We start from the raw sequence: 23,800 nt of genomic DNA, 5'->3' as shown, positions 1-23,800 counted from the left end.
CTGGGCGAGGAACTACCGTACCTGAAAAGTTCCTCGTCGTCGAACCATAACCAGGAACTCCAGGTCTAGTATTTCAGCTATCAGTTTATGGTTTGCTTGGGTGCGGTGCGCGATAAACGGGCTTGTCAATCTCTAATCTCGTACATAGTACTGAAGTCTGACGGTAGTTCATAGACTTTCAAACTACCGGTTACCTGCTATCCCTTCTAACATCCTAACTATACTAGATATGTAGGAACTTGGAGCGGAAAATAGGCGAATAATTACTCTGATCTAATCCTCTGCGTCTTCAGGCGCGAATTGCAAAGTAGGTATCCCGATGTCGAGTTCGTGCGGTTTCAGAATAGCGGTCCCTTGCACTCCGTACTCCGTACACTCAGGTTCGTTTCATGATTCCTGGTCTGATACAAGCTTAGCTTTTAGGCTTTTTTCCTTGCTCGAGTTCTACTAGTGCTCTATACTAACTAGGAGTTCATGATTGGTTTACCTGTACTTCCAAGGTTTACTTCTCCACTTGCGTGTTTGAGTGGCAGGCCGGTCGCTCAGCAGTATTAAGATCACATTTACTGAAAACCCTCCAGGAATGCAAGCTTGAACAGTTTCAAGTAGAACCTATCTTTTGTAGTTTGTGCTATACTATGTACAGGAAGAAGAAAGCATCACAAACAACCTTAATGGGCGTCACAGAACTAACCAAGAAAATCTATTATTAACCTTGAAGGTTTCCCAGGCCCTTCTTTCCATCCATGCCATGCCAGTATTTTCGAAACCAGCAGAGCAGACCATTTGGCACGTTATATACCGTCATACAGTCCCATCTCTCTCTCACGCCTTACTGCTCAACACCCAACCCCACGCCACCAGCCTTGTGATACGGCGGCTTCGCACCCGCCGCCTTCTGGGCATTAAACCGCCACACACCACCCGTCTTATCGCTCTCCAGCGTCGTCAGTCCAGCCTTACGGGCGAGAGCCGAAAACTCCGGGTCGTAGTCCTCCTCAACACGATCGAAGAAGCGGCGCTCCCACTCGCGGTTCTCGGCCTTCTCCGTCTTGCGGAGCTCGCGCTGCGCGTTCTCGATCTTGCCCTTGGCCGTGGAGACGGCGTCCATGTTCCCGGACTCGATGTTTGACGCGACGTCGCGCCAGGCGCGGCGGCTCTCGTAGATATCTTGTTCTTCGACCGGCGCGAGGCGGAGAGGGGTGGTTGTAAGCTCGCGGACGGAGACGGTTTCGACTTCCTTCTTGGTGCGTGCGTCTTTGATGGTGAAGCTGTCGGACCACTGGCCGTCGATGGTGTAGAGGGGTTTCTTCTCGCCGTCGCTTTCCTTGTACAGGCTTGCGTTGAAGGTGTTCTTCTTTCCGCTTAGCCAGCCCTTGCCGGAGTAGTTGATCTTGCTGATGTAGCCGGTGCTGCTGACGATGTAGGTGGATTTCTCGAGTTCCATGAATGGTGTTCCGTAGATGAGGGATTCGACGTGGAGGGGTGGGAGGGTGATGACATATTGCTCTTGCTGGGCGGGGTCGTTCTTGTCTGCGCCGGGTGGAGTAATCGTTAACAGGGCGTGGCCGATCTGCTTGATGTAGATGGTGCTGGAGAACGAAGCCTTCTGAGCGTTGTATCCTTGCAGCTAGGTTGCGTTAGCTTCGTTCTAGGTAATTCCGGGAAGGTGGACACGTGGACAAACGACTTACCTGGACACCGTGTTTTTCATTCCGGATGGCGTACGCAGTCGCCGGAGGGTGATGGCTACAATCATTAGCTGCGCCATTTTCAGTCATTGAGATACAGCACCCACCTGACTTGTTCACTGATCAAGCTGGTCTCGCCGACATCCGAGTCACTGTCCCATTTTCCGAGGAACAATTCTCCAAGGAAAGGGTTCAGAGGCTTCTTCTCGCTGCCCAATTTCTCGCTGCGGCTGCAGTATTGCTGGCGGAGAGTACTGAGGAACCATTTCAGAACGGCGAGCGCTCGCTTCTCGGGGTCGGCTTCTTTCGCAGGGGCGATGAAGAGTGCGGGGTGCTCGGCCCAGTAGGCGGAGTATTCGGTCAAAGAGGTGCCGGAAAGGATAAATGGAGGTGCGGTCAGGGAGGAGAGGTCGCCGTTGAAAGATGCGATCGACTAGAAAGTACAGATGTCCATTAGCGGTCTGCTGCCTGGAGCGAAGCAGATAGATTCGGTACCTACCTTGAGGAAGCTGGACCACGAGGTCTTGTTTTGGGCTGACAGGCCGGATCCAGTGTCTTTGGAAGACATGTTCGTGGTTGTTGAACTAGAAATTTATTGATCGATTCGAGGGGCACAAGAGCTCAAGCTCAGGCGGTATGAGTCTGGAGGCAGCAGGGTAAAACAGCTGGAAAGTTGAGGGGAAAGAGTCGACCGGCAGACTAAGTGAGAAGCTGAAGACAAAGAGAATCGATAATTGAAGTAACAAAACTGCAACAGCAGAGTGAGAACGTTGTTCAAGACAAGACAAGGGACAGATGTTCTGGGGAAATTGTGAATTCATACGCATTGGGGTCTGTTCCGAATCGGGTCAAGGAGGCTCCGATCTCGACGTCATCCACATGCCTCCCTCCATTTCGCTTGCACAGCCCAATAATGACGACGTTTGCCTTCAACAATCGAGATCTTCTCATCAAGACACATGTCAAGGCCCAAATGGAAGGCCTTAACAGGTAAAGTTGTGGAGAGAAAACAATATCTAGATCTCGATCAGCGCCGACGGAATACATTGCCAGGCACTGTCTTAGACCCTGCGCTAACTTCCCCACCATCGAAGCATCAAGTTCATGGAGTATTCTTGAGATTCGGAATTATCTGGTATATGCCGTGGCTACATCTTATCGATGCTTGGCGAGTGTGGCATTTCAACGTCTATCTCCTGTGACATCTGACGAGCCAACACTGCCAATCTCTTCAACCCTTGCAGCAGTCTGACCATCTCCCTTTCTGTTCCCAACCTCTTCAAATTCCGAGCTCGCCCGCGCAGTAGGACCCCTGTGCGCTTCTACAAACTTTCTTCCATCTTCACGGCCCTTTTCGACATCCACGAATGCAATAGCGATCATCGCCGCGGCGCATATCGCGAACAGGAATGGAAATCCCATCCAGTTGTTCTGCGAGTCGTTGATGATCGCTTGGATGACATTGGGGCCGATTATAGATGACTGCCAACTTAGTATTGGCTGGAGAAAGGTTTCAAAGACTTACGGCACGGTTTGTGATTCCAAATAGGGCGAAGAACATGTTGTCGTAGCCTGGGGGTATCAACTCGCTAACCATTGTTTGTGCGTACTACAAATCGCAGTGTTAGTAACGTTCAAATCTGGAGGCTAGTAACTTACCGCGTAATATGGAGCCTGGAAGAGGCCGAATATCACATTGTAGAAGTAAAATTCCCACTGTAGCTTGTTAGACGAGACTCCCGGTGTATAGATCAACATACCCGATTATGATACCCAACACGATGTGTCCAGAGACCTAGCATTCCCCACAAGGGTATGAGGACGCTGAAGAAGTTTGTGAACAGGAACATGCGCTTGGTTGGGACTTTAAAGTGTCTCTGGAAGTACCAGAAGCCGAACGTGGATGTGATTGAGCAGACCGCTTGAGTTATACCAAGGTATGTCAGCTGGAGAAACGAGAAATCGATGAAGTCGTTCTGGATGATTGATACCAGTGTTCCTAGCCAGAGTCAGATCTGAGATATATCGGGGAATTGACTACAGTACCAGTCGTGTTCAACCCGTCAGCCAGGAGGAAGTACGCGATGTAGTATAAGAAGGTCTGCGGCAGTGACCGAATCTTCCTCAGCGCAAGCCAGATCTGCTTGAACCCGATCGTAGCATAGCTTGAGCCTTCAGGAACTTTGGGGCCTGGCCGCTTCTGCTGAAAGATGAACCACCAAATGCCTAGCACGACCCAATCTAGAATCATATTAGAGTAGCTCAAGATCAGATCGAATGAGCGCACAAGAGTTCGTTAGACAGATGGCCAGGTTGTTCGCATAGTTATTTCCTTGCATAGGTAACAAGACACTAAGATTGAGCAGAAGCACCGCCAGATACCCAATATTGCTATGTGCGGTCGAGATGTTGCTATCATTGTTAGCATTATCCGACGTTAATTGATCATACGTACGAGATATGATTCCGCTCCAACGACTCAAGAGCATCATACTCCTGCTGGTCAATCCTCCCTTCTCTCAGATCCTCCTCCCTGGCCTTTCTCACATGCGGAGTATATCTCGCCAGCTTCGGAAACACAGCCGCATAGAAAACCAGCGTAGCACCATACGCGACATACGTCACAATGTACATCCCCATCGCAGCCGGCCACTGACTCGGTTCTTTAATAGCCAGCATACCATACTGTAGAGCCCAGCAGACAACTGTCAAAGCGAGGAGAAGCCATCGACCAAAGGAGCCGTAATCCGCGGCACTGCCAAGCCACACGAAGATGATCGTCATGAAGGTGAAGCTGAGTCCGTTGGCGATGAGAACGACAGAGGAGACGGATTTTGTTCCTCCGGCCCAGGGAACGACGCATGGTGAAGAGTCGTTGCATGGCTTTGGAGGATTTGTGCCTGGTTGCCAACCGGCGCTGTTAAGTGCCCATTGGAATCTGAAGGTCAGCTACGTTCGACGAAAGGGGTGTTAGCCTAACTTACAGTGCTTGGGTGTATGAGAGAGGCCCAACTCCATTATCGCCTGTAGAGATAAATTCAGGTCATTAATGTAAAGTATGAACATAAACCTGTGTGTTTACCGTTATAATAGAGGTAGTAAGACCAGAGCTCTCTCCGTGTTGTTGTCGGCGCGTCCGTCTCGTCCTCTTCTGTTCTAAACAAGCGGTCGTACTCGTTCTGGTCTGCCTCGGATGACTCCAGACTGGCCGAACGGCCTCTAGCTCCATCTGTTGTCATATCGCCATACACTTTTCGCTTCACACATGAGCTTCAATATTGATCAGTAGCGTAAACCAAAGGAGACGATGGCGCGAGCTGCTGAGATGATGGAGGGGAGGCGCATTCCCCGACCCCGCTCGAATCAACCTCCAGGGGTGGTGCATTAAAGGATCGTCTTGAACGCGATAAGCTCGCAATTCTCCAAAATGAGCTCTCACCGAGAGCCTTGGCGATAAGTCACCTTTTATCATTAGCTAAGTATGTATCTGTTGTTCGACACTGCTCGCGGTTTACAATAGTCTCTGCCTCAGGCCGCGCATCGCTCCTTTCCAAAGTACACCGGGCACCTGACTCCGTCGCTCCTTCCAATTTCATGCTCGAGGACAGATGTGCCTTCTTAGCTTGCACAGTCGCTCCTTCCTTTTCTCTGTGATATTCCGCAGGAAGGTGCGACCCAGGGAAGTCCATCGCTCCTTCCCCGGATTTCGCTATACAGCCAAGTTCCTTCCTTATCGGAGTTTGTGGAGGGTTTTCTGCTTGCTAGATATTGGATAGTTGATTGAATGTACTTCTGGCTTTCTCAGGTGATAGTTATTCCCCTAGGGCATTTAAGATCGTAGGTTCTGCGTTGGCTCGAAGACGGATGGTAGATATATATATGACTCCCTACAGAACGTTGCGGATCAAGCCTCAAGAACCGCAACCGACTACACGATTGTTGAGTATTCAGCTTAGACCTCAAAGGCTTTTGATGTATTTATCATGCTTCTCTAAATTGCGTCTGTGGTCTCGCGGCTCGCTCGTTGCCCTAGAAGCGCAATGGCACGTCCGATAATCGGTCAATACTACCTCTCGAGAGCGCATACTTAGCGCACTTGGCTTGCGCTGGTGCTGGTGAACCCCGCATCTCCTTCAGCTCGGAATTCTAGGACGCTTCTAAAGATAGAGTTGTTGGAGGGAATGTGTTCTCTTTCCCAAATGTGTAAGTTGGCCGGACTCGGTCAGTTCGACTGCTGGAAAAGAAGTCAATGACAAACAAAGGCATGAAGAGAGGGCGGCTAGAAAATGCGAATAGAGGGAAGATCTCGAACAACGGTCATTATTGGGCCTTTGTCCGTGCCTTCGATAATATTTCTGAGAATTAATGCCCGAGTCCTCGAATCCTCGACTTCAAGCTGCTTTGTTCGTCAGCGCTTTCAAAACTTGTGTCTAATCCGGGTTCTTTGTTCCATTGGGTACCACCACCAACTTCGAGCCACAAAGAGGGGAAGCCATGTGGGCGTTATTAACTTATGGCTCACTATCAACTTGGCATGCTCGTGGACTTGACTCTTGGGCGATAAGGCTGAGAAGGAGTCCCAGCGACACAGAGGCCTTGCCCTCCACCTGAGGCACATCGAACGGAGAAACTTGTTGCAGGATTCCATGGCAGCATGCAGAATTGCGAAATCGACCGTCAGATGGACGTAATGGCTCCGCTGCTCGTTCTTGACCGATATCATACATAGTGGAAACAAGAATGCCAATCGAGGCCGAGCGAGCACGACAGATATCGTGCCTACGGAGTAGGTATGGTATGTTTCAAGCACGAGAATGTGATAGCAGACTTCGACTGGCTGGGTAGTTGCTGGATGATTACTCGATGATGGGCGCGGCCGAGACCAAGTAGGATACGGAGAAGAGCAGAAGAATCTCCGGGGGTCCGCCGTCCGGGTGTCCGAAGTAGGCATGTAAGTAGTAATGCTCGTTAGCAATCATTTGACGAGCTGTGCTTGCTCCGATTCCGATGTTACCAGCCTCGACATGTCAGCAATAACATCAGCAACCGTGGCTGAGCTGTTATGATGCTGTCTTTTTTCTTTTTCGCGAACAAATGATGGCAGATTTGACCTGGTGAGTGCGAGTTTGCCGGACTCTGCACAACTTCAGTGTCAGCAAGCCCGGCACCCGCATAAACCAACCAGTCCGGAACCTTGGAATACGAGCAGGCAACACTATTATTATTCAGAAACCGGGCCAAGTCAAGATGTCATGGTTGGAATCTGACTAGCACCGTGTCCCTCCATGCGAGGGCTCCCAAGACCGTTCCAAGCCTTCCGCTCGCACGCCAAGGCCAAGCAATCGGTTGCGGGTGATATGGAGAAAGAGGCGAATCTGGCATTGTCCCGAGCATCATCAAGCCAATTGGCGTGAAACTGGTTTGCTGCAAAAGGAAACTCTGGACATTAGAGACCCTAGGACCCAGAGGTCGGGATTTGGGGTCGCTGAACAATTAGGCGAAACGAGGGGAATTGGTGGCATGACTAAGAATTCACCTTCATCCTTCCAGTTTGGCCTTTGAGTTGTTATGCGGGAGGGGTTTGTTGTACCCAATAAGCATCGACCGAGTCTCGCACATGTTGAACATTCTTGGAATGGGGTCCGCGGCCTCCAGAGACTCAGAAAGACTCCTGCAGTTTTGGCGTGACTAGTTCCCACAATAGTCTCAAGTTGACTGCGTAGCTCTGCTGATAGCACACTTAAGCTTAAGTGAGATAGGATCCTGTACGGAGTCTGCAGGAGGCAGCCAGATGCGTTTCTGCCACAAAAAAGTGGCGACTCGAACGAGCAGCAAAGGTGGGTTGGAAAGAAAGCCATGGATGTGGCCCCACTACAGGCTTGGCTCTTGCAGCCATAGGCGTACGTTCACTCCGCTGAGTGGCAGTGCTGAAAGCCTTTTCTGGGCAGGCTCGGCAGCTGGGCAGGCTCGGCCTTTTGCCCAGCTGCGGGACGAGACTCCCAGACCTTCCGGCTCTCCCCCCCCTTCTTGACTTTCTTGACTTCTTGAGTCTCTTGACCTTGACCAAGCCCAGAATTCCTCTCGCCCCTTTTTCTTGTCTGTCTTATACCCTTGGCTTCTCCCCCGTCTTCTCTGCCCCCCCGTTCTCTTCCTCTTGCTCCTTGTTTCTCTCCCCCAACATACATCTTTTGGCACGCGTCTCTGTTGTTTTGACCGACTGATCGTGCCTCATCGCTTACACCATTTATCTGCCTTGTCTAAAGTCACTGCTCCAGTTGCTGTGATTTGTTTACTCGACAGTACACATCGTTTTAAACTCGAGTGCTGAACTCTGTCTGCTTCCGCTCATCCCAAGAGATTTTTCTTGGCAATGTCAGAAGCCCAAGAAAACAGCGCGACCGCTGCACCGGCTGCTCCTGTTGCTACCCCAGTTGCGCAGGAACAACCTCCAGCTCAACCTGCCCCCCAGGTTACCGCCGCCGCTGCGACCCCTTCAGTGACTGCGACTGCCGCTGCCGCCACAGCTGCTGTGGCCTCCCCTCCAGTTAATGGCACCGCCGCCTCTCCGGCTGCCGCGTCCTCATCAGGAGCATCTCGACCGGCTGAAGAACTCACCTGCATGTGGCAAGGATGCTCAGAGAAGCTTCCTACTCCAGAATCACTCTACGTATGTTGGCCCTCGAGTTTTCCACGGTCGCGTCGCGAATTTAGCTAATCCGGTCTTCCGTAGGAGCACGTCTGCGAGCGCCATGTTGGCCGAAAGAGCACAAACAACCTCAACCTGACCTGCCAATGGGGCAGTTGCCGTACGACCACCGTGAAACGCGACCATATCACGTCCCATATCCGGGTCCACGTCCCCCTGAAGCCGCACAAGTGTGATTTCTGCGGCAAGGCGTTCAAGCGCCCTCAAGATCTGAAGAAGCACGTCAAGACCCATGCCGATGACTCGGTCTTGGTGCGGTCGCCGGAGCCTGGATCTCGCAACCCGGACATCATGTTCGGAGGTAACGCCAAAGGTATGATCTAGAGCCAGAAATAAGTGGCCGCCGATTAACATGATCAGGATACGCTGCTGCGGCACATTACTTCGAGCCTGCTCTGAACCCAGTTCCCAGCCAAGGCTACGCTCATGGTCCTCCCCAGTACTACCAGGCCCACCACCCCCCGCAGCCTTCGAACCCGTCCTACGGCAACGTCTATTACGCTTTGAACACTGGCCCCGAACCTGGTCACGCTTCGTACGAGTCGAAGAAGCGTGGGTATGATGCACTCAACGAGTTCTTTGGCGATCTCAAACGCCGCCAGTTTGACCCCAACTCGTACGCCGCCGTCGGCCAGCGCCTGCTTAGTCTGCAGAATTTGTCTCTGCCAGTTTTGACAACTGCGCCTATCCCCGAGTACCAGCAGATGCCCGCCCCAGTGGCTGTCGCTGGTGGACCGTACGCCAGCGGTCCTCACGCTGCACCCGCATACCACCTCCCCCCGATGAGCAACGTGCGAACCAAGAGCGATCTGATCAACATCGACCAATTCCTGCAGCAAATGCAGGAGACCATTTATGAGAACGACGACCACGTCGCTGCGGCTGGTGTTGCTCAGCCCGGGGCCCACTACGTGCACGGAGGCCTGAGCTACCGCACCACTCACTCGCCTCCCACACAGCTTCCTTCCGCTCATGCTGCCGCCACGAGCGCCGCTCCTATCCTGACAAACACATCCGCACACTCTCCTTCGGCCAGCACTCCTGCTTTGACGCCTCCTTCAAGTGCTCAGTCATACACCTCAGGCCGCTCGCCGATCTCTCTTCCAGCCGCACACCGCGTGTCACCACCGCATGAGAGCGGCTCCGGCATGTACCCTCGCCTGCCGTCGGCCACTGATGCTATGACTGCTGGTTACCCAGCGACCTCGACTGCTGCGCCGCCGTCTACTCTTGGCGGAATATTTGACAACGATGAGCGTCGCCGGTACACTGGAGGCACATTACAACGAGCACGCCCTGCGTCTCGTGCCGCTTCAGAGGCAATGGACCTTTCCGACGATAAGGAATCCGGAGAGCGCACACCCAAGCAGATCTCTGCCAGCCTCATCGACCCAGCTTTGCACTCTGGATCACCCAGAGACGACGAAGTCACCCGGACTGCGCAGGCCGCGACCGAGGTGGCTGAGCGGTCGGATGTGCAGTCGGAGTGGGTTGAGAAGGTCCGCCTCATTGAATACTTGCGTGACTACATTGCCAATCGTCTCGAAGCAGGGGAATTCGATGAATTGGAGGATGGCCGCTTCTCCCGGTCTCCAGAACCTAAAGATGACCATATGGAGGGCGTTGAAACCAGCTCACCTCTACCACGCTCAACGCCCCAGCCCGCAGTCAAGACAGACTCTGCTGGAGATACTGTCATGTACCCAACGCTGCGGGGTCTGGATGAAGACGGCGACTCCAAGATGCCCAGCTAGGCTGGATATATTGTTGAAATCTGTTACGAAAGTTCCATTAGCTTGTTATTCCCCGCTCATTTTGTTTCTTATGTTTAGGGTGTTACGGTATTCTTAGGGAGGAGTTAGCTGCGCTATACTTTACATTTCTACCAAATATCTATCACCTGTATCTACCTATTATTCTCCATTGCGGAATTCAAGATCTTATTATTCCTGTTCGAGTTCTTTCGAACGTAGTCAAGGCGAGCACGTGAGGGTGGCTGAAACCGTTCAATATAGCCGAGACACTGTACTCGATCAGAGGTTTATTGACCAACCACCGCATTCGACGTTTATTTGTTTCTGGCCAGATGCTACAGTATCCTCGTCAGAAGAAAACAAGATGGAAGCATTCCAGAGGTCTTCCTTGCGGCAGTCGTCTCCTACTAGCACAGCAGCAAAGTCACTGCGGGCGAAATGACGCAAGCAGAAGGTCAACACCAGACCCATGGGCGAGCGGTGGATTGAGGTGCGCTTATTTACTTGCATCCTTTGGAGGTTACAGTGATTGAAACTGTTGTGGGTGTCTGCATCCGGCAAAACATCATCAAGTAAGGTGGGATGGCAGCGTTTCTTCTCGAAAAGGCACTCCACTCAATTTGCAATCTGGCTAACCTGGAACAATGCGGCCGTCGAGTCTGGTTTAGGGCTATAATAACGGTTGATAAGACGGACAAGACAAGACTACGTATAGTGTAGAAGAAGTGTCGATCGGTGTCAACGTTGAAGGCACTCCACACAGGGCACTGGAAGCGGTCACCACTCACCACTCACCACACTCGGAGACAACGTCACTTTCTTCTTCGCTTCTTCTCTGCATTTGTATATACCTTTCCCTACAACCTTCTATCTATCTATCTTCTTTTTATCTCAATCTAATCTCTCCCCTCTTTTACTCCGTACTCCTCTTAACCTCTCCTCCCTCATCCACTCCGTCCGTCCGTCCGTCCCTCTCCCTGCCACCGCCCACCTCAAATCAAACTACACACAAACACCCCACTCACTCAGCAACCGGAACTCCCCGCGGTGGCTGGGCCTCTTCTAGCCTCTCATTCTGCGCGTCGCCTTGCGCGGTGGCAAACTGGCCTTGAATCCTTGGTTCTGTCATCCAGTCTTCCACCTCGCCCATCTCGGCTTCTTTAGGTCATCATTTGTTGTCGCCATTAATCACCGGCCGTTCTCGTTTTTCTTTCGCTGACGCCAAAGACAATCCGACTCGACTGTCCATCGCTAGCCGCAGAAACGCGCACACGCCCGATTTGATTTTCGCATTTCTACATCGTTGACAGCAACAAAAAATTCGAGACGTCAGATAAACATAGTGGTAGCAAGCGACTATTCTTACAACCAAACATGCCTTTATCTAATCGCCGTCGCGCGCGGCGCAAGGAAATCCAACTCCAAGAAACTTCAGACGCGGAGGCGCCGGATTCTTCGCCCACGCGACCTTCCAACAAGAAGCGCAAGGTGCGTTTGCCGATTTCCACCCTCAGTCGTCCCGGTTCGCTTTCAAATCTGACAAACTGACACGCGTTGATAGATTGAAAGAACTTCTCCCCAGCTCTCTCGTCCCGTGAAAGTCGAGTCCGCAGACGAAGCAGATGGCTCGTCTCCCGAACGCGAATTAACCGAGAACCAAGATTTAGTCGACCTAGTCATTTCGTACCTCCAAGTCGCTCGCGAAGAAGTCCGCGTCCTCCGAGATCACTCCAACGCAAAAACCGAAAACAGACAGAGTATCCGCGCATACGCGAAGATCGCCGGCAGAAATTGGACATACTATGTAAAGTCGCTCCACGTCAACATCGGCCGCGAGCCAGACCGCGAACCGAAACTAGACGAACAGTCGAGTCCGGTCACAATCGCCGCGCGAGCGCTTCCGGAGGTTCATGTCGATTTGGGTCCGAGCAAGTTTGTGTCGCGCTTGCACGCGGAGATTTTCTACGATGGCGAGGACACTGCCTCGTGGCACATTCGCGTCAACGGCCGTAACGGTGTGCGACTCAACCAGTCGATCCTCAAGCGCGGCACCGATGCAGTTCTCTCGTGTGGCGACATCATTGAGATCGCAAACACCTCGATGATGTTTGTCACTCCTGGTGACAAGGCGAATATCCATCCGAGTTTCATCGATCGCGCTAAGCGGATGGCTAATGGTGAGGAGGACCCAACCGCGTGGGATGCTACTCAGCATGCGCATCCTCAGCAAACACCAACAGTCTCGAAATCACAAGATGCCGTGCAGCACCCAACAGGCGGTCCTTCACTCGCACCCGCTCCGCAGTTCCTCAAACGTCAAGTCACTCCCCCCCCTCGTTCGCCTGATACCATCGGAGCGCGCACCGCCAAGCAGTCGCCGTTATATAACCGGGGTATGATGATGGAGAGCACGGAAGAGATCGACTATAGCAAAGACGCCGCCAAAGACTTGAAACCGCCATACAGCTATGCCACTTTGATCGCGCAGGCCATTTTTTCCAGCGAAGAGGAGAAGCTCACTCTCAACAACATTTACAACTGGATCATGGACAAGTATGCGTTTTACCGACATTCGCAAAGCGGCTGGCAAAACTCAATTCGACACAATCTGTCTCTCAACAAGGCGTTCCAGAAAGTTCCCCGCAGGACAGACGAGCCAGGAAAGGGTATGAAGTGGCAAATTGCACCGGAATACCGCGAGGAATACTGGAAGAAGCAGCTCCGCAAAGGCGCGCAGTCGTCGGCACCATCATCGCCAGCAACAAAGGATACTGTCGCCAGAGGCGCTGCAGCAAGTGGAATGGAATCTGTGTTCTCAGCCGGCAAGAAATCCCCGCCTGTTTCGTCACCCAGCTTCAGCTCATTTCCTGTAGCGCCTGTCGAAGCGTACACACCTGAACGAGGCTCGCGTGCTGGGCGGAACGGTGGGATAGAGCCGCCTTCGCTTCGGCCGCCGAACCCACGGGACTATGAGGAGCCGTCTCCTCTGCCGAACCGGTCCGCTACGAAACAGAACGGGAGCGGTCTTGGTAGAGCATACGGTTTGTCAGACACTGCCACGAGATCACCACCAGTGCTGTCGTCTTCATATTACGACGACGGTCCATCGTCAATGATCACACCCGCACCACAACGACACCAGCCCCGACTTCCGCCGCCGAGTACAGCTCAAGTTCCTTCCAAATTTATGCCAATGAGTTCTCCCGCCCAGTTCTGGAAATTCGCCGACATTGGAAGCACGCCCGCTCGCCCTGTTGCCGATATGAGTCCGTTGAAAGGAGACCCTGGTGATGTACTCCGGGACATCCCAAGTAGCAGTCCGCCACCACCCAACCTGGTCAGCCCAAGTAAACCGGGCACAGCTAATGGCGTTGGAGGTCGACCACTCTCAGCACGGGATGATCGACGTCCAAACGGTCTCGACGAGCGACCACACATGGAGGAGGAAGAACCAGAAGAAGAAGACGGCGCAGGATTTGATCTAGCACGGTATGTTACAAAGTAACATTCTTGTTTCCAACTAGAATATACTAATTATCTCACAGAGGCTTCCAGCCGATTGGCTCCTACCACCGCCAATTAAGCAACGCAGCCCGAGCGAGCGCGGCGACCAGCTAGCCCTGCTAGACTGTCACGTTTTTTGCTCAACATTTCTGTTTCCGTTATAGCTCCTCAACTTGTTTCTTCTAGATCTACTGATCTTATGCCTGACTACGATCGTACTGCCATGATGGGACGAAGCATCTACTGGTTTGGGAGGACGGCGTCGTTGGTTGGTTGTTTGTTTGTTTGACTTGTTTTTTTGTAGTCTGTAGTTTATGTTATTGCAAGGTTAGCTTAGTTTTATGGCTGTTCAGCAAGCTGTTAGGTAGGCAGGCAGGCATCAATAAGAGTTCTTTCATATTGACCCTTTTCCACTACTGTTGCTTCATTCCGATTTCGCTTTGAGGGATAACAGTCTGATTGGTATTTATGTTGTAGAGGGAGTAGTCTCTAACGTGAAGTCAAGTACCCGAAGTCGGCTATATAAAGTAACCCCAAGCATCCCCTCAGCGTCTCCCACTCCTTTTCCCGCGGGATGAGGGGAAGATTGTCTTGAAGCCGACTCAGTCTTTCTAGCTCGGTATATACATAAACACAATATCAGTTCACAATGGCTGTCCCTTTCCACTCAACATCCTCAGCTATCTCCTAGTTCTACCTACGAACCCTTTACCTTGCACACTCACATACTGCTGTCTCTGTCCTCCATAACACATGGTACAAGAATAGAGGCTTGAGGGCAAAACACACACAATGGCAGAAGTAGCTAACCACGCACCATCACCGGGGATCTCTCTCACTCCAACTCCTACTAATCAAACAACATCAATTTCACCATCACAACCACAACTCAAGCCGCACCAGCAAATCAAGTACCCCCTCTGGTTCGGTGGCTCGGCGTCATGCATTGCTGTCGCGGTGTCGCATCCGCTTGATTTGAGTACGCTTTCCCTATCATGCACTCGTGTTCCTGTTCAATTTTCATATCTGGATCTGACATGAATGTATAGTTAAGGTCCGAATGCAAATGGCATCCACCGAGACCCAGGGTATAGGAGCGCAAGCACAGCCGAAGATAGGCCCTGTAGGCACCGCAGTGCGGATTCTTCGAACGGAGGGGGTGAGGGGGTTATATGCGGGTGTATGTCTCTACTTACCTTCTACTTTCTTGAGGAGAGTAGTGACTGTGCTGACTATATGCTTTGGATCTTGTATAGTTCTCTGCGGGGTTTATGCGACAATGTACTACTCTCCATCTTTCTTCTCCTCTCACCCCGACACTACTACTATCCTCAACAACACCATACTAATAAAGAAACAAACAGTAACATACGGCACAACCCGCATCGCAACCTACGAATCCTTAAAATGCCACTTCCTATCCTCCTCCCAGCCACAATCCCCCCTGACCCTCACCCTGCTTGCATCCCTCTCCGGCACCTTCGGCGCCATCCCCGGCAACGCCTCCGACCTCGCCAACACCCGCATGCAAAACGACTCCTCGCTCCCCTCGCACCTCCGGCGGAACTACAAGAATGTCCTCGACGCCTGGCGCCAGATGTACGTCTCCGAGGGGATACTCTTCTGGACGAAAGGGCTAGCCGCGAATGCGCTGAGATGCGGCGTCATGACGGGGTGCCAGTTGGGGAGCTATGATTATTTCAAGTCGGTGCTTTCTCCGTTTGCACTGGGGGATACGGTTACTCAGGGGGGGAGTTCTGTTCTTGCGGCGTTTGTGGCGACGAGTGTGGCGTCGCCGGTGGATGTTGTTAAGACGAGGCTTATGGGTTCTTCTTCCTCTGGTGCTTCTACTGGATCTGGAGGAGCAGGAGGAGGGGCTGGGAAGGGTGTTGTTGCGGTTATCGCTGAGCTTATGAAGAGAGAGGGCCTGTGGTGGGTTGTCCGCGGGTGGGTTCCTAGTTTTGTGCGGCTGGGGCCGCAGACGGTTGTTACGCTGGTGATGTTGGAGGAGCATCGGAGGGTTTATAGGAGGTTTTATCTAGATATAGAGTCGTAGACTCACACTCATGTCATATTGATAGAGAGGCATTGATCCATGGATAGAGGCAAGACAAAGATGAAGATAAATGGGTAATATACAACAACAGCAACAACAAGCAACCTCAAGAAATCAAACATCAGACACATCCGGCCAAAACTGCTCCTCCAGCCAAACAACCTGCATCCACCACCTCTCGCAGTGCCCAAGAACCTCCCTCGTCTTCAAGTCCCCTTCAGTTCCATCTCCAAGTTCAATCGCAGCAACCTCATCCACCACCGCCGCAATCTTCCCCACAAACGCCTCAAACTCGTCACTCGCCCAGTTCGGGATGAGCTTGTTTCTCAGCGCGCCTCCGTCTGCATCCTCCCTAGCCTCACCCTTTCCACCCTCACTGGTCCCCAGGAACGAAGCTGCATACCTCCAAGCACGCAGGTAACACACCTCCGTCGCCCAAAGCACAACCAGGCCTTCGAGTAAACTCACTCCGGGGGATCCAGCAGCCATGAACATATCTATATATGCATGGGTAATCGGGTTCGGGCCAAACTTGGAATCGGTGTCGATGTCGAAAGGCGTGTTCAAATCAAGTCCATATTCCCTTGCCGTCTCTTCGAAGAAGGAGAGCTCTGTTTGGATGTTGTTCAGTGCATCCACTAGTATTCCTAGGATTTTCTCATGTGCATCTTTCCCTTTCCCATTATCTTCCGTTGCTGAAACTGAAACTGGACTTCTGGATGGAGTAACAGGAAGGTTAATCTTCGCCAGAAGCAACCCCATGAAGCGCACGTAGGACTGCGCGTACAGCCGGTCCTGAGAGAGCCATGTTGCCAGCAGGGGTTTCGGGGTAAGGCCGGTTCCCGAGGACCGCAGGAAGGGGTGGGTTGTTGCGCTTTTTAGCGCGGTGGGCGTTAAGTTTAGGAGGTGGGTTGTTATTTGCTCTGGGATCGGGGTGGGCATTTTGGAGGTTCTGCTGGTGTTGATGTTGAGATGAGCTTGGACTCTTGGAGGTGATGGTGACGGTGATGCTGGTGAGGGGAGAGGTGAAATTTGGGTGGTGGGTTGGTGGGGTGTGGGGTAGTGGGGTAGTGGGAAATATACTCCGCTCGGCGTGTTTACTCCAGAAGATCTTTTGCGCTACGCTAGAATATTGCTCTGATTGTCTGTGGTGAACTGAACTGCGTGTAAAGAAATCACTTATTACAGATCGTCGAGGTCTGGCCTCGGTGGTTGCATAAAACATAACTCGAACACAGCTAAACTTCAGTCGAGCTTGACCCCGCCGTCGGTTTCCTGCGCGTCCTGGCTGTCCTGTGCTTCCATTTCCAAAGACTCAGCTTTCTGCGCACTCTGATCAGCTTCCTGCACCCTCTCGTTAACTGCCTGAGCACTCTCATGCTGGTCGTCAAGAGACTCTTGAACGTCCTGGACGACACTCGGGAGAGTGTGCTCCAGCAACATGGCAATCAGCGCCTGTATGGTATAGCGAGCATCGTTTCCTGCATTGTGCAAGTTCCATCCAGTCATTCCCAGCTCTCCGACGACATGTCCTAGCGACCGCGGTTCCGTCGCGCCGCGGATCATCTGGAAAGCGGCAGCAGTATCGATTCTGTCGGAGAACTTGGATGCCCCTCTGGCATCGTCGATGACGTGTACATCTGCAAGCTGAAAATACTTAATGTCAGCTTCAAGGTTGTGGCCGACTAGTACCAGCGGACGGAGCTTGTTGCCGTCGAAGAAAGAGGGGTCCACGAAGCTCTTCTGCACGGTTTTATCAATATCAGCAGCGGCAACCCATTCGCTCGTGCCGAACTCGAAATTCTCCGGACAGCCACGGATGTAAAGTTGGTTCACATGGAACCTATGCTCTTGAACGCGGAGATGGCGAGATTTAATCCGGCTTTGCCAATTCTCCCCTCGGAGACCGGGAGCAACGCCAGCGAGGTCGCGGGCATCGAGGGTAGAGATGCCGATCTCTGTGATCTGAGTGTGGCACCGCTCGTTCACTTCGATATCGATGCTGACGAATACGGCATCTCTCCAGAAAGGATATGGAGCCGGCTTGTCAAGGGTCACCCTGAGTCCTGGAGACGGCAGGTCTTTCCAGCTGCAATCAATCAGATCAGTAGAGTCTGCACGCAAACCTAGATAGCACTGTGCGCGCTGAATAGTCTCGCTGGTGTCTATGGTACGCTGGACCCGGAGACGCTGCTTCTTCGCCTTTGACTTAGACTTGGACTTGGCAGAAGCGACAGCTGCTTCCATCATTCTCTCATACGCAATCAAGTCCTCCGCAGTTGTTCGCTCACCCAGGCTGCGGGTGAGACTGGATTTGACCGGGATCAAAGCTTCCAATCTGTCCTTCGTCTCTCGATCGAAAGAGTGTCCCAAGAAGGTCGGCTGAGGATATCCATCACGATTAAATCGGAGAACCAGCCCTTTCTCTTCCTCAGGAGGAAGCGAGAGAGAGCACTGGAAGGTTGTGTTGACGTCCCGTAGGAGCTTTCGGACTTGGCAACACGGTACGAGCACAAGAGGGCGTCCACCAAGACGGTCGGGGGCATGGATGTAGTAGCTGATACGTCAGCTTCGGTTCATTAGAAGAGGTTAAGACCTACAGATCCCAAGGCCTGTCAAAGAACTGAGCTTTGTCGAAGAATCTGCTAGCAACCTTCTGCATGAGGTCCCCTCTGATGTAATGGTAAGGGTATCTCGAGATTGCAGTCATCGGACAGAATGTGCCATCGTGGGGGCTTGGAGGTAGACTGGAGGCCGCTGTTGGGGGTTTATTGGCTTGCTCAACTGAAATCATGAGCTGGTTGAGCTTGGAACCGAGGCTCTCAGTAGCTGCCATTTTCTCAGCAGGAGGTTCAGCGGGAGGTTCAGAGCGGAGGCCGGTATTGATATGAAGAGTAGCTTCGTCGCCAGCGAACAGAAGTCTCAGCCGTTCGGATGGATCCATGATGAATCAAAGTGAGGTGAACTTGAGATGAGAACGAAGACGAAGGCGAGGTGCGAGGGAGAGGGAGAGAGAGGGAGAGGGAGCTGGAGTCGAGGGGTGGCTTCCATTTCAAGACGGCAAACGAGCTGGCCAAAGGTAACACACGACAAACACTCCCTGTATCATTTTGACCAAAATCATGGTGAATCAAGCAGTGAATATGGGCTGGTCACCTGCAGTAATGGCAGCAAGGAGCTTTAATATCAGCGAGTCAAGCTTTATGGGTGCTAAACAGAGAGCTACTGTCTATTTGTCTGTATATCCGGCAAATTTGGGAACTCAACAGCAATAGCAACATCCATTGACTACCTTTGATGTTGAAGAGAATGCAGATGCTTGGCCGTGCACGGTGTGGTGGTGTGTATAGATACACGGAGCGGAACAACAATCTGCCGACAGCTCCGATCCGTGTCGTCTCCCTGCGCGCTCATCGACATGTCGGAATGTCCACACCAGCTCCACCATCAACACTCCTTCTCTCCTCTGTCTGTACATGCTCTCTCCTTAATACTGCAACATATGGCTGCACCATCTCGCATGGTGTCGCCCATTCAGCCCTGACTACCTTTCTTTCCCTCCCTCACGTTGACTCCCTACATTTCCCATCCTACGCCTTCATACACCCTGTCGCTTTACTTATCAGACGGAATGGCGGACTTTACCGACACGGGCGGCGTAATTCTGGATGGCCCATTCGATCCCGACGCCCAAGCCACCGTTACCGACTTCATCGACTATACCGAATACCTGCCTGCTGATCTGATCCGTTCCCTTACACTCATTCGCGGCCTAGACAAGCGCTACCTTGACAGCGCGCAGGGTGTGCACGAGCTCACCCAAACCTACGGCCAGCTTCCTGATCTTCCCGCTGAGACCAGACCCGAATCATGTGCTCTGCGCAAAGACATTTCCGCCCAACTTGACAACGCTATTAATGCTCGCGAATCCGCGTACGCCGAAGCCTGTCGTCTGTACGACGTGGTCGATCGCCATTTCAACCGGTTAGATTCCATCAGACAGAAGCTTGAGGCTCTACCAAAACCTGTCGAGCGTGAACCTACTCCTCCGCAGCCAGCCAACGCGAAGCGCCCCCGGACTAGCAAGAAAGACGATGCGCCGCCGACTACAACCCGGATAACACTGCGCTTTGATGGTGCGAGGTCGAGTCAAAAATCAAGAACGCGGCGTTCTGTTGTTGCGGCGGAACATCTCGCGGGCTTGCATCCAGACTCTCCAATCGCCAGCACTGAGCATTCGGACAATGAGGACTCCAAGACACCACCGTCGGTCGAGCCTGCGGCTCAACCTAAGAAGGAGAAGTCTCGTCGCCCAAGACCTTCAGGTGAACTAGCCTCGTCTAGAGCTTCCGCTGGCATGTCGACCAGCAGCGCTCTAGCGATGTTGAAACCTCCTCCGGAAGATGCAAAGCCTGGCAGCGAAGATCTCCCGTGGCTGCGTCTGACCGAGTGGGAGATGACTAAATTGCGGAAGAAGATGAAGAAAAACGCCGTGTGGCAGCCTAGCGAGGTCATGATCCACCGCGAGCTTGCCCTCCGCGGCCGAGGATGGGAGGCATACCGGGCAGCCAAATCAGAAGCCGAATCGAATGGCACCGAATTTTTAGACTGCGACGACATTATGAACAACTTTATCCCCGGACTCCTTACCCGCCGAAGCGATGCCACGAAAGAATTCGAAGGCGTGGAACAACCGAAACTCAGCAACCGCGGCATGAAGTTAAATGAAGCCAAGAAACTCAAGCGCGAGAACCAGGCGAGGGAACAAGCCGCCTTAGCCGCTGCGGAGGCAGAAGCAGCCAAGCGCCTAGGTCAGCTCGGCTCCTCCTCCTTAGGTGTTTCCAACGGTGCTGATCGTCCGCAGGACTCTTCGGCCATAGCGGACAAGCCGAAATTGAAGAAGAGAAAACTCGAGCCCAGTCCGACAGCGGAACCCGTCGTCGCGGACAGTGAGAGGCCGACGCGGAGTGCCGCCAAGCGCCGAAAGACGAAGGAGTCGCCGGAGCCAGAGGTAGAGGTAGAGGCAGTTGAAAATGAAGCGGCGGAAACAGAAACCCCAGAAGAGGCGCCTGAAATCAAGGTAGACTCGCCCGAGACGCAAAAGCCGACTGCACCAGCTCTCGCGACGCGATCCAAAGGAGCGGCCACCCCAACGCCATCCGAATCGCGACCTCCATCCCGTCGCCTTTCTATAGCGACAGCAGACCCTGTCCTGAATGCAGCAAGAGAACTCCGCTTGAAGAGCGCCACACCAGCCAGACGAACCCCGGTCCCGGAAGGCTCCCGTGCAACCAGCGTCAGCGCTCCAGCCCGCCGCCGCAAGCGACCCGCCCCAGGCCCAGTCTCGAACGGGCAAGACGGCGGCGCCGCAGTCAGCTACGGCCGCCGCAAAGCAAAACCTGGCAGGAAGCGCGTCGGACCACGGGAGCAGGGCTTGAATATGGGCCAGGACATCCGTATCGACGAAGACGGTGTCCTTGAGGAAATCGACCCGAACGAGCCGCGGTATTGTATGTGTGGGGATGTCAGTTTCGGCACGATGATCTGCTGCGAGAATCCAGACGTACGTATTCCCTCTTCAACATACTGATACTGGACTAACACCCGTTAGTGTGACCGAGAATGGTTCCACCTCGAGTGCGTCGGCCTCACTGAAGTACCCAGCCGCACGGCACGCTGGTACTGTCCTGAGTGCCGCGTCAAGCTGCACAAGGGTACAGATGGGATCATCAGAAGCAGTTCATCCCGGAGGTGAGAGTTTTCAGCTATCGACACGATACGAGTCACGACGTTGCGATTGGACCAACTTTATTCTGGGTATTTTGAGCTGCGCATGCGCTGGAGTAGGATGGATCGTTAGGTTGGCGCAGGAATAGGTGTCATTTTAGAGTACAGCATATGCTACCATTTCATTTCGGGTCCAGTCATACACTCACAGCAGAGTCAGAGTTACCGACACAAGATAATCAAATACATCTCTTTGCATGGCATGGCATAGCATGGCATAGCATGGCACAGCATAGCATGAATCTCATAAACACATATCCGTAGACCAAGATGCCTGTTCCAGAACGCAACAAACATCGTAGCTTCCACCATCTCACCACCCCTATGCACACATATACATAGCATACCACGCACGGCCTCGCTCCCGTCTCCCGTTTTCCCATCCACTTCCTCAACATAACTAAAAACCACCTAGTAACTTGGGCATGGATATCTATTTTAACTCCCACCCCTCCCCGCCCTTCCCCTGCACAATCTCCACCGCCCGCCCCTCATCCAACGAAACCCTCCCCGCATGCAAGATCGCCGTCGTGGCAATCGTGTTCTTCAGCGTCGGCAGCGGCCTCTTGTCCAGATCATCGAGTGTGACCCTCCCCTCGTTGAGCGCCGTGATCGCGTCAATGAATTTCTCGAACGAGATGTACCCGTAGCCCGTTTGGCCGCCGAAGTTGCCTTCTTCGTCGGGGGAGTAGCGCATGTAGAAGCTGGTTTTGTTAGTCTTTATGGGAGTCTGAGGCGGGGGGGGGGGAGGAATATCGATATGGGGGATATGGGGTAATGGGGGATAGATAGACTCACGGGTTAATCCAAGCAAGACCGCTGTCGTCGCCCGTGACATCGTAGCCGCGCTTTGCTTGGTTGATGCGCACTTCGCCGTTGGCGGCCATGTCTGTAGTTTAGTATTCTTTGGTCAGCTTCTTGTTTGCTCTTAGTGATTATAAATCTCAATCCCAACCAGGAACATCGCAAGGAAAAGGGTCTAGAGATCATACAATGGAAATACTGATTCGAATGCACCCCCGCCCGCTCAGGCGCCGTCCAACTAGCCGTATAAACCCCCGTCGCCACCTTCCCAGGCTTACTCTTATGCCTCCAATCCACAAGCAGGGTGATCGTATCCTCTGTCTCGGGCACACAGCCCAGTTCCACGGCAGTGCCCTTACTCGCGCTCGCATTGACGCGATACGGCGTCCAGTTCTCTGACACCATCGAGTCACAAATATCCACGTGGTGCGAGTTCAAGTAGTACGAGATATCGCTCTCCTTCCCGGCCCACGCCTTGAAGGTCTCGAGCTGGAATTTCGGTTGGCTCATGTAGGAGTAGAAGTAGTTGAAGTCGCCTAGTTTTTGGGCTTTTGCGCGTGCGTCGGAGTAGGCCGGGTCGAAGCGCTTGTGGTGCTCGATGAAGACGAAGACGTTGTTTTTGCGCGCGGCGGCGAGGAGGGCGAGGTGTTCGGGGAGGGTTTTTACGGCGGGTTTGGTGACGAGGACGTGGATGCCGCGTTCGATGGCGTACAGGGCGATTGGGTAGTGGGTTGGGTCTGGGGTGAAGATTGTGATTGCGGAGCCTCGGGGGAGGGCGTCGATGGCGGGTTTGTAGGCGTCTGGGTCGGTGGATGTGTCGGAGGGGTAGGAGGTGAAGGAGGTGTCGAGGTTGTTGTAGACTTGGGTGATGTTTTTGTGGAGGTGGTCGCCTTGGATGTGTTAGCTTTGCTGCTGTCTTGATTGGAATTGGGGGGTTGGGGGTGAGAGCTGGAGGGGAGGGAGGGGCGTACGGATTCCTGGAAACTTCTTGCCAGAGACACCGACCATGCTCAGGTCGCCGACTTTGCCTCGTCGGCGCAGGTCAAACAGGGTCAGGCCTACGACGCCGACTTTCTTGTCTGAGCCGGAGGCGGCACCGCCGACGTAGCCGGTCGTGTACTCGCCGGTACCGACCATGAGGACAGCGGGAGGAGCCATGTTGCTTGCTTGTTTTCTTTGCTTCTTGAAGCTATACAGAATGAGGGGTGGAGGGGTAGAAGCAGGAAAGGAAGAGGAGCAAAAAGAGAAAGCGGGGATAGGCGCAAATATATCCAGGGCGCAATTGCAACTAGAGTCCTGGTGCAATACCCGTGGCAGACAGGAGAGTGCTGAGCCGGAGAATCTCAACAGTTTTAACCATGAATTGCCGGGAATCAGGCAGATGGGGAGCTTTGGATGACGATTCTACAGACAGTCGGCGTTTGATGGCCCGAGCTCAATGAGGAAATTCAGTTGCCGATTGGTGGAAATTCCCCGTCCGGTGCTTTCTCCGGGTAAA

General features: G+C 53.0%; 11 protein-coding genes across 11 annotated transcripts; 4 read left to right on the top strand and 7 right to left on the bottom strand.

The window, feature by feature from the left end:
* Positions 1 to 591: 591 nt before the first annotated feature.
* On the bottom strand, positions 592 to 2,490 carry BJY04DRAFT_186280 (OSBP family protein). The gene is made up of 4 exons (XM_073710881.1): positions 2,191 to 2,490; positions 1,799 to 2,124; positions 1,695 to 1,749; positions 592 to 1,630 (listed from the first exon to the last, which is right to left on the bottom strand). The coding sequence occupies exons 1-4, from the start codon at positions 2,257 to 2,259 to the stop codon at positions 833 to 835; spliced, it is 1,248 nt and encodes a 415-aa protein (XP_073572719.1). The 5' UTR covers positions 2,260 to 2,490; the 3' UTR covers positions 592 to 832.
* BJY04DRAFT_186274 (uncharacterized protein) lies at positions 2,491 to 5,124 on the bottom strand. The gene is made up of 9 exons (XM_073710880.1): positions 4,774 to 5,124; positions 4,676 to 4,715; positions 4,147 to 4,629; positions 3,979 to 4,103; positions 3,738 to 3,932; positions 3,452 to 3,690; positions 3,351 to 3,407; positions 3,217 to 3,300; positions 2,491 to 3,173 (listed from the first exon to the last, which is right to left on the bottom strand). Exons 1-9 carry the CDS (start codon positions 4,928 to 4,930, stop codon positions 2,874 to 2,876), a joined length of 1,680 nt encoding a protein of 559 aa, XP_073572718.1. The 5' UTR covers positions 4,931 to 5,124; the 3' UTR covers positions 2,491 to 2,873.
* A 188-nt stretch (positions 5,125 to 5,312) lies between these two features.
* Positions 5,313 to 7,493, bottom strand: BJY04DRAFT_186270 (uncharacterized protein). The gene has a single exon (XM_073710879.1). The coding sequence runs from the start codon at positions 6,640 to 6,642 to the stop codon at positions 6,109 to 6,111; it is 534 nt and encodes a 177-aa protein (XP_073572717.1). The 5' UTR covers positions 6,643 to 7,493; the 3' UTR covers positions 5,313 to 6,108.
* A 241-nt stretch (positions 7,494 to 7,734) lies between these two features.
* Positions 7,735 to 10,354, top strand: pacC (putative C2H2 transcription factor PacC). Its single transcript, XM_073710878.1, has 3 exons — positions 7,735 to 8,358; positions 8,422 to 8,710; positions 8,758 to 10,354. Exons 1-3 carry the CDS (start codon positions 8,062 to 8,064, stop codon positions 10,149 to 10,151), a joined length of 1,980 nt encoding a protein of 659 aa, XP_073572716.1. The 5' UTR covers positions 7,735 to 8,061; the 3' UTR covers positions 10,152 to 10,354.
* Positions 10,355 to 10,369: 15 nt separating this feature from the next.
* Positions 10,370 to 10,985, bottom strand: BJY04DRAFT_186267 (uncharacterized protein). The gene has a single exon (XM_073710877.1). The coding sequence runs from the start codon at positions 10,659 to 10,661 to the stop codon at positions 10,431 to 10,433; it is 231 nt and encodes a 76-aa protein (XP_073572715.1). The 5' UTR covers positions 10,662 to 10,985; the 3' UTR covers positions 10,370 to 10,430.
* Position 10,986: 1 nt separating this feature from the next.
* BJY04DRAFT_186266 (putative forkhead transcription factor Fkh1/2) lies at positions 10,987 to 14,079 on the top strand. Its single transcript, XM_073710876.1, has 4 exons — positions 10,987 to 11,639; positions 11,713 to 12,973; positions 13,025 to 13,640; positions 13,697 to 14,079. The coding sequence occupies exons 1-4, from the start codon at positions 11,526 to 11,528 to the stop codon at positions 13,767 to 13,769; spliced, it is 2,064 nt and encodes a 687-aa protein (XP_073572714.1). The 5' UTR covers positions 10,987 to 11,525; the 3' UTR covers positions 13,770 to 14,079.
* A 368-nt stretch (positions 14,080 to 14,447) lies between these two features.
* Positions 14,448 to 15,711, top strand: BJY04DRAFT_216984 (mitochondrial carrier domain-containing protein; the record flags this gene model as incomplete). Its single annotated transcript, XM_073715913.1, has 4 exons — positions 14,448 to 14,634; positions 14,705 to 14,835; positions 14,912 to 14,936; positions 15,020 to 15,711. The coding sequence occupies 4 exons, from the start codon at positions 14,448 to 14,450 to the stop codon at positions 15,709 to 15,711; spliced, it is 1,035 nt and encodes a 344-aa protein (XP_073572713.1).
* BJY04DRAFT_186264 (putative transcription regulator PAB1642) lies at positions 15,688 to 16,736 on the bottom strand. The gene has a single exon (XM_073710875.1). The coding sequence runs from the start codon at positions 16,651 to 16,653 to the stop codon at positions 15,826 to 15,828; it is 828 nt and encodes a 275-aa protein (XP_073572712.1). The 5' UTR covers positions 16,654 to 16,736; the 3' UTR covers positions 15,688 to 15,825.
* Positions 16,737 to 16,956: 220 nt separating this feature from the next.
* Positions 16,957 to 18,655, bottom strand: BJY04DRAFT_216982 (uncharacterized protein; the record flags this gene model as incomplete). Its single annotated transcript, XM_073715912.1, has 2 exons — positions 16,957 to 18,268; positions 18,312 to 18,655. 2 exons carry the CDS (start codon positions 18,653 to 18,655, stop codon positions 16,957 to 16,959), a joined length of 1,656 nt encoding a protein of 551 aa, XP_073572711.1.
* Positions 18,656 to 19,162: 507 nt separating this feature from the next.
* On the top strand, positions 19,163 to 21,965 carry BJY04DRAFT_186261 (putative PHD finger domain protein). The gene is made up of 2 exons (XM_073710874.1): positions 19,163 to 21,274; positions 21,323 to 21,965. Exons 1-2 carry the CDS (start codon positions 19,343 to 19,345, stop codon positions 21,464 to 21,466), a joined length of 2,076 nt encoding a protein of 691 aa, XP_073572710.1. The 5' UTR covers positions 19,163 to 19,342; the 3' UTR covers positions 21,467 to 21,965.
* BJY04DRAFT_36248 (Gfo/Idh/MocA family protein) lies at positions 21,617 to 23,685 on the bottom strand. The gene is made up of 4 exons (XM_073720208.1): positions 23,274 to 23,685; positions 22,491 to 23,192; positions 22,297 to 22,387; positions 21,617 to 22,202 (listed from the first exon to the last, which is right to left on the bottom strand). Exons 1-4 carry the CDS (start codon positions 23,458 to 23,460, stop codon positions 21,932 to 21,934), a joined length of 1,251 nt encoding a protein of 416 aa, XP_073572709.1. The 5' UTR covers positions 23,461 to 23,685; the 3' UTR covers positions 21,617 to 21,931.
* Positions 23,686 to 23,800: the final 115 nt, after the last annotated feature.

The sequence above is a fragment of the Aspergillus karnatakaensis genome (assembly GCF_047715665.1).
Source record: "Aspergillus karnatakaensis strain CBS 102800 unplaced genomic scaffold BJY04scaffold_17, whole genome shotgun sequence".
NCBI classification, from domain to species: domain Eukaryota; kingdom Fungi; phylum Ascomycota; class Eurotiomycetes; order Eurotiales; family Aspergillaceae; genus Aspergillus; species Aspergillus karnatakaensis.
This window is presented reverse-complemented; position numbering and strand designations above follow the sequence as displayed.